Source organism: Mastomys coucha, unplaced genomic scaffold (assembly GCF_008632895.1).
Source record: "Mastomys coucha isolate ucsf_1 unplaced genomic scaffold, UCSF_Mcou_1 pScaffold21, whole genome shotgun sequence".
NCBI classification, from domain to species: Eukaryota; Metazoa; Chordata; class Mammalia; order Rodentia; family Muridae; genus Mastomys; species Mastomys coucha.
In genome coordinates this window covers 35,397,322-35,404,345 of record NW_022196904.1, presented here as the reverse complement: position 1 = coordinate 35,404,345, position 7,024 = coordinate 35,397,322, and the positions used below count along the sequence as shown (strand labels likewise).

Below are 7,024 nucleotides of genomic sequence, written 5' to 3'. Positions count from 1 at the left end.
GGGGTGGAGTCAGGGCTCAGAGGAGGTGGAGTTAGGGCAGAGAGATATGGGGTCAGGGCTCAGAGGGGTGGAATCAGGGCAGAGAGGTATGGGGTCAGGGTTCAGAGGGGTGGAGTCAGGTCCCTGGAGAGGAGTTAAAGTCAGAGGCCTCCTTAAGCTGAGTACCAGGATCAGCACATTGGATGTCAGGTCATCTGTCAGGAGGGTGGGTCAGCTTGGATTCTCAGGCTGATCTTCAGGACCTGGGAACCATTTCTCTCTCTCACCCAGTCATTACTCCAGGAGCTGTTCAGCTTTTGTGGTACAGCTGTGCTTTCATGTACCTCCCCACAGCACACCCAGCCACAGCCCACTCACCCAGGCAACACCATTATTCCAGAGGGGGCTGGGAGCCCAGTTGGCTCACTCAGGGCTCACTCATTCAGTTGGTGGAGTGCTGGCTTAGCATGCACAAAGCCTTGGGTTTGAAGCCTAGCACCATAGCATCACATAAACTGGGCATGGTGGTGCACACCTGAAATCCCAGCACTCGAGAGATAGATGCCAAAGGATCAGAAGTTTAAGGTTGTTCTTGGTGGCTTAGTGAATTGAAGGCCAGCCTAGAGTAAGTAAGACCCTTAAGAGAAAAATAAGTGGGCCAGGTGTCAACTCTAGCACTCAGGAGACAGAGACAGGCTTACTTCTGAAAGTTTGAGACCAGCCTGTTGTACATAGGGAGTTTAAAAAAAAGAATCATCGAGTCACTCAGGAACTGGGCACAGGTCCCATCTTCCCCTTAGCAGCACAAACTGTTGCCCGTTCTCCTGACCTGTCACTTTTTACAGCCATGGCCACACACAGTCACATCATACTGCCACATCAGACATTCAGAAACAGTAGGACACTGAGCCATGCTGTTGGCTGACACTGTTCACTCAGGCACACACTGTGACACACATACACATTCAGATACCTGTGACCTCAAGGACGAGGTACCCCAGGAACCAGCCCCAAGGGGTTCGTGCAGTGGCCATCATGTTGACTCCTGGAAATGAAGACAAGTGAATCTGGACGGTAGTTTTACTCCCTGTCTCCCCATAATCTCTCCCTTGCCCTTTTCATTTGTGGGATGTGACTGGGCAGAGAGAGACAGAGGGAGGGGAAAGAAGTTTAAAAAAGAGGAGGGGAGGGAGAAACATCTATCTAGGGATGAGGGGGGTTGTGGAGAAACAGAGGCATAGATCTTCACTAAAGACAGATGAAAAACCCTGACAGGGCATTCAAGAGATCCATCTGAGGCAGCCTGAAAGGCAGAGACCAGAGCCAGAGGTCCAGGGAGGAATGCAAGGATGCTTCTAAATGGAGAGAGTGAAAGACCAGAGAGTGTCTCACCTGTGCTGCCTCTGGGCTCCGGATTCGTAGCTAAGCTGAGCTAAGCTGAGCTGAGTTGAGCTGAGTTGAGCTGAGCTGAGCTGATTTGCTAGCCACAAGGGCCCCCATGGGGCTTATAAGCTTCCTCAGCTGGGGTTGGTCTGCCCCCATACGTCAGGTGCTGCAGACTCCAGCTCCAAGCCTTCAGGCTGCCTCCATGCCAGATGGAGTCTAGGAAGCAGGGAGGGAACAGTGTCCAGACCCCAGCCTCTCTGGCCTTTTTCTCCCTCCCTCGTCCCCCTTCATGCTCATTCATTCATTCATTCTCTCAGGCTCCTTTTATTCACTAAATGAAATTCCCACTACCTCCCTTCCATAGTCCCCTTCTGTGTGTCCTCTGAAAACTTCCCCAGCATCAAATCCAGCCTGCATCTCGTACTTCCTTGGAAATCTTATTTGTGACCTACCTCTCCATCTCTCTTAAGCATCACTCCATGTTCAGCCTGAATTCACATAACCCTGAATACAGATCCTCCCTCTGCAGGTGTCCTGGTGCAGAGGCTCCTAGGAACGAGGTTGTGAGAGAGGCATCCCTTAATCAACAGCAGCTAGCAACTCTCATGCTTGGAGCTCTAGATCAGGGCGGGGACTGGGAAGAATGATGTGTTCCTGGGACTCTTGTCCCAAAGAGCAGGCGAAGAGATGTGCAATCAAGAAAACAGAGAAATCAAGAAACAAATGGTAGTTGGTAGTGTCTGAGCCAGGTGACTATGAGGAAGGGTGAGGACCAGGCAGGTGAGGTTGCAGCAAGAAGACGTTTTGGTATGTGTCCCTGGATGACATTCTCATGGGAAGCCAAGCAGACAAGGTAGCCTTCAGAAATGGCTTAGATATCAAGGTTCAGGGGTAGAGGAAGTGATATGATATGTTTACTTTGTGAAACTGCTTTTGGTGAGGAGGGACAGAGGTAGGGATTGAAGGGGGAATCTTGACTTGGAAAATGCTGAGATTCAAGTGGGAGATGCTGGGGTCCAGGAGGGAGATGCTGGGGTCCGGGAGGGAGATGCTGGGATCCAGGAGGGAGATTCTGGGGTCTGGTGGGACATATTGGGGTCCAGGAAAGAGATGCTGTGAGTTGCTGGGGTCCAGGAGGAAGATGCTGTGATCCAGCAGGGGAATTCTGAGGTCCAGGAGTGAAATTCTGAGGTCCAGTGGGAGATGTTGGGGTCCTGGAGGGAGATGCTAGGATCCAGGAGGTAGATGCTAGGATTTGGTGTGAGATTCTGAGGTCCAGTGGGAGATGCTAGGGTCCTGGTGGGATATTCTGGGGTCCAGTGGGAAAGGATGGGGTTCAGGTGGGCATGCCGGGTGCATCAGGTCTCATAGGTACATACTGTGACTGACGAGGCCAGTACTGTTGACAGGGAGACCAGCTAAGGCAAGGAGCAAAGAGGTGGGTGATGCTTTTCTGTCTTCCCACTGGGTAGTGGAGGTGACCTAGAGTTACAGGCATAGGCAGTGGGGACATTTCTGGTCTCACATGTTGTGGTTACTTGAACTAAAATGGGAATCCACTTCAGAAACAAGGAGGGACAGATGTGAACCAAGAGAACTAGGAGATGCCAGACCACAGAAGGACGTGAAGGCTCAAAGAGATGGAGACTTGGAGATCCAACGATGGCAAGAGCAGAAGCACATACCCCGAGGAACATGACAGGCTCATGCCCACCCCTCACTTTAGGATTCTGGGTAGGGGAATTGCACCATACATGATCTCTCAGAGGCCATGGAAAAACGTATGCACGTTTCTGTTTGTGTGTGAATTCTCCTGACATCTGCTTTCCCCTAGGCTGGGAGTCTTTTGAGAACAGATTCCTGTGTCTTGTTTTTGCTGATGATGTTCATTCACTATGGAGGGGTTAAACAGGTGCATATAGAGATACAGATAGGACCACGAGCACTGAGGCAGACAGGGAGAGAGGGGACTGATAGGCAGGGCCACAGTGACAGACATAGTAATAGGTTACTATTGTTTACTTAACCTTTGAATTAATTACAGTCTGGGGAGCACTCCTCTGTTTCTGTCTCTACCTTCAGTGTTTGCACACAGTAGGAATAGAAGATTCTTTACCCAGAATCTTGGGCCAGAAGAGATTGGGATCTTTCTTTCTCCCACCCTTCTCTTTGTGTGTGTGTGTGTTCATGTGTGTTGGAGGTACACGTGTGTAAGAATGCATGTGTAAAGCCAGAGATCGGCCTCAGCCTCCATTCCTCAGGCATTACCCATCTTTCCTATTTTTTGAAGACAGGGTCTCTCCATGGCTTGTGACTCACTGGTTTAGTAAGACTGAGTCCCACAGATCCTGGTTTTGCCTCTCCAGTGTTGGGAGTACCAGCATGGCCATACCTGGCTTTTCATTTTTTATTTTTTCATCTGTTTTCTGGGAATGGAAGTCAGATCCTCATGCTTGCAGAGCAAGCACTTTACTCACTGAGTCATCTCCTCCTCAACCTGATTCTCAAGCATTTTCAAATACATGAGACATCAGTGAGGCTGGAGAGATGTCTCAGCAATTACAATCAAGACTAGTTCCCAATGGGTGGCCCACAAATGCCTGGAATTCCAGTTTCAGGGGCTCTGGTGCCCTCTTCTGGCCTCCTTCGGCACTACACTCCCATGCACATACCCACACACAGCAATACGTGGTTAACTAAAACTAAAAATAAAATATTTTCGAAATCATCAAAATTATCATATTTATTTTTGTCTGATATGTAAATATACATGTATGTATGTAAGTATAAATGTATGTATGTATGTATGTATGTATGTATGTATGTGTGAGTACATGCATGCTACTACACACTTACCAAAGTCAGAGGACAACTGGCAGAATCAGTTTACTCTCCTACCTTGTGGGTTAAAGGATGGAGCTTAGATCTTCTGTAAGTGTGTTGACCCACTGAGCCATCTTGGGCCCCTATTAAACTCTTTCTGAAACAGAGTCACTCTATAGCTCAGGGTGGCCTTGAATCCCAGATAATCCTGCCCCAGCTCCCTAAATGCTGAGACAGCAGATTTGAGGCAACACAAACACAGTGGCTTCACACAGTCTTCCTGAGATGCTTTATGGCAGGGAATTTACCGATTGAAGGTGTCATTTTGGTGTTCTAGAAATGTGGATTTTGAAGTGTTTTGGATTTACTGACTTAGAGACACACAATCTGTGATTCATTTCTCTTGATGATTTTGTGGAATAGAGGTCTGTGGACTTTGTTTTACAGATAGAGAAACTGAGGCACAGAGAGACAAGTAAATACTAAAAGTCAGTTAAAAGTTCAAGCTGGAGGGATTTAGCTGATGAACAGAACAAGACAATGAGCTGAACAGAGCCTGCACAGTGAGAGGGTGGCCAAAGTCAGATGTCAAGAAACGTGAGAGCTAGGGGTATAATAATAATAATAATAATAATAATAATAATAATAATAATAAATATATAATAGTAAATAATAATATTTATAATATTATACAAATACCTAATATTAATAATATAAGTATAAATAATGAATATTATATAATATAATATTATATTCTACATTATGTATAATAAAATATATAACATTATAAATAATATTATAAAGATAAATGTATAAGAAATAAATATTATTATAAACAGTAATATAATAAATAATTAATAATATTATTAATAACAACTCAGAAATAGAATGGAAGACTAATGTTTCTAGATCACCTACTCATTTGCATATGTTGTTGGAGTTGCTTTATAAACATGACTCTGAGAAGCCCAGAATAATGCCCAACTATGTAAACAGGAGACAGACACACAGAGAAATCAAACCATGGCCCAAGGCCACACAGCAGAGTGGCAGTGAACTTGAGACATCTAACTTGAGAGCAAAGTGTGTGGTGATTTGAATATGCTTGGCCCAGGGATGGCACTATTAGGATGTGTGGCCTTCTTGAAGGAAGTGTGTCACGGTGGGAGTGGGCTTTGAGATCTTCCTCCTAGCTGCCTAGAAGACAGAAATGTTCTCCTGTTTGCCTTCTAAACAAGATGTAGAACTCTCAGCTTTTCCAGTGCCATGCCTGCCTGGATGCTGCCATGTTCCCGCCATGATGACAATGGACTAAACTTCTAAACCTGTAAGCTAGCCCCAATTAAATGTTGTCCTTATAAGAGTTGCCTTGGTCATGGTGTCTGTTCACAGCAGTAAAACCCTAACTAAGACAGTGTGTATTGATAACACTCATACATTGCCTCTCAGGAAATTGCAGCTGCGATGTTTGACAGATGTCGTGTTCCTTCAGGGACTTGGGATACAGGGAGCCCAGGGCACACCCAGGCTAAACATCTCTCACCTGAGCTATTTTCCCTTAACCTTACATACAGGTGAGGTGCAGCCTGGACTGGGGAGGCACCGAGGTTGGCAGGTGGGGTGCCAGGCAGAGCCTACTCCTAACAAAACTGGAAAAGCAGGTCCTTGTGCTGCAGACAGGTGATCTGGGATGCTTACTGAGGAGACTCCTCTGTTTGAGAGCCCCAGACTTTCCTGACTGGAGTCCTGCTAAGGGCCCAGGCAGTGCCACCACGGGACCTGTTACCTTTTCCTGCTAAACCTTCAAAACAGATGAGGGTTGAAGCAAACCGAGCTTCAAGAGCAAAGGCAGGTGCCGTCCCTGCTTTACTCAATGGCAAGAAGCTGTCTTAGGGCCTGTCACCTTCCAGAAAGACCAGTGTTTTCTGTCCTAAGTATGGACAGAGGACGAGGGAGCCAGTGGGAAAATCCACAGGGCTTCCAAGGAGAAGCCAAGACAAAGTCGGGGCAATCTCCAGGAGAAGATGGGGAGATTTTGGAGGAGAGACAGTTGGGGGGGTCTCAACAGCTTGTGGGGAGGGTCTGGCCTAGAGCAGGCACAGAAAACATAGCTGGACCTCAACAGTGAGGACAGCTGGGGGTCGGGGATCCTGGGGGCTAAATTGGGCAAGAAAAGAGGGGCATCGGTAAACACCACAACCCGCTCAGAAGGGACCACTACTACTGCTGGGACGCAGCTCAGTGACTGAGTGCACACATCAAGCAAGCAGACCTGGGTTCTGTCCCCATTTGCTCCCCAGAATAGTACACTGCCGATGGTGTTTCAACTTAAAGTCATACTGAGAGCCTGCTATATCAAAATACAAAGGAAAGAGAGGGCTGGGGGTGTGGGGCGGTGGTAGGTTCTTTGCCTAGAATCTACCTGTGAGGGGATGGGGACATGCCTTACGGGTAGAGTACTTTCCTAGTATGCACGAGGCCCTGGGATGCATCCTGATAACGACAGGGGGAAAAAACTAAAAAATGTTTGAGCAGAAAGAAAATCTGAGCCACCCTTGGAGGAGTCACAGGGTCTTCACTTTGACTTCACCATGAACTTGAGAAACGGAAGTTCAGTTCTGTTTTCATTACTGAATCTGGAATCACCCTGGCTAATACCTCCACCGGCCAATAGTAAAAGATGGTTCTTCTCTTATGGTGAAACCTTGGTGTGTGTGTGTGTGTGTATGTGTGTGTTTTAAAGATTTATTTATTTTATGTGAGGATACTGTAGCTGTCTTCAGACACACCAGAAGAGGGCATCAGATCCCATTACAGATGGTTGTGAGTCACTATG

General features: G+C 47.0%; 1 protein-coding gene across 1 annotated transcript in view; it reads right to left on the bottom strand.

Moving 5' to 3' along the window:
* Positions 1-1,021, bottom strand: part of Klk4 (kallikrein related peptidase 4) — a 4,289-nt gene extending 3,268 nt beyond the window's left edge. Inside the window, exon 1 of the mRNA XM_031384294.1 lies at positions 953-1,021. Within this exon, the coding sequence (XP_031240154.1) occupies positions 953-1,016 (64 nt within the window). The 5' untranslated portion in view covers positions 1,017-1,021. The remainder of the gene's footprint in view (positions 1-952) is intronic.
* Between the last annotated feature and the right edge of the window lie 6,003 nt (positions 1,022-7,024).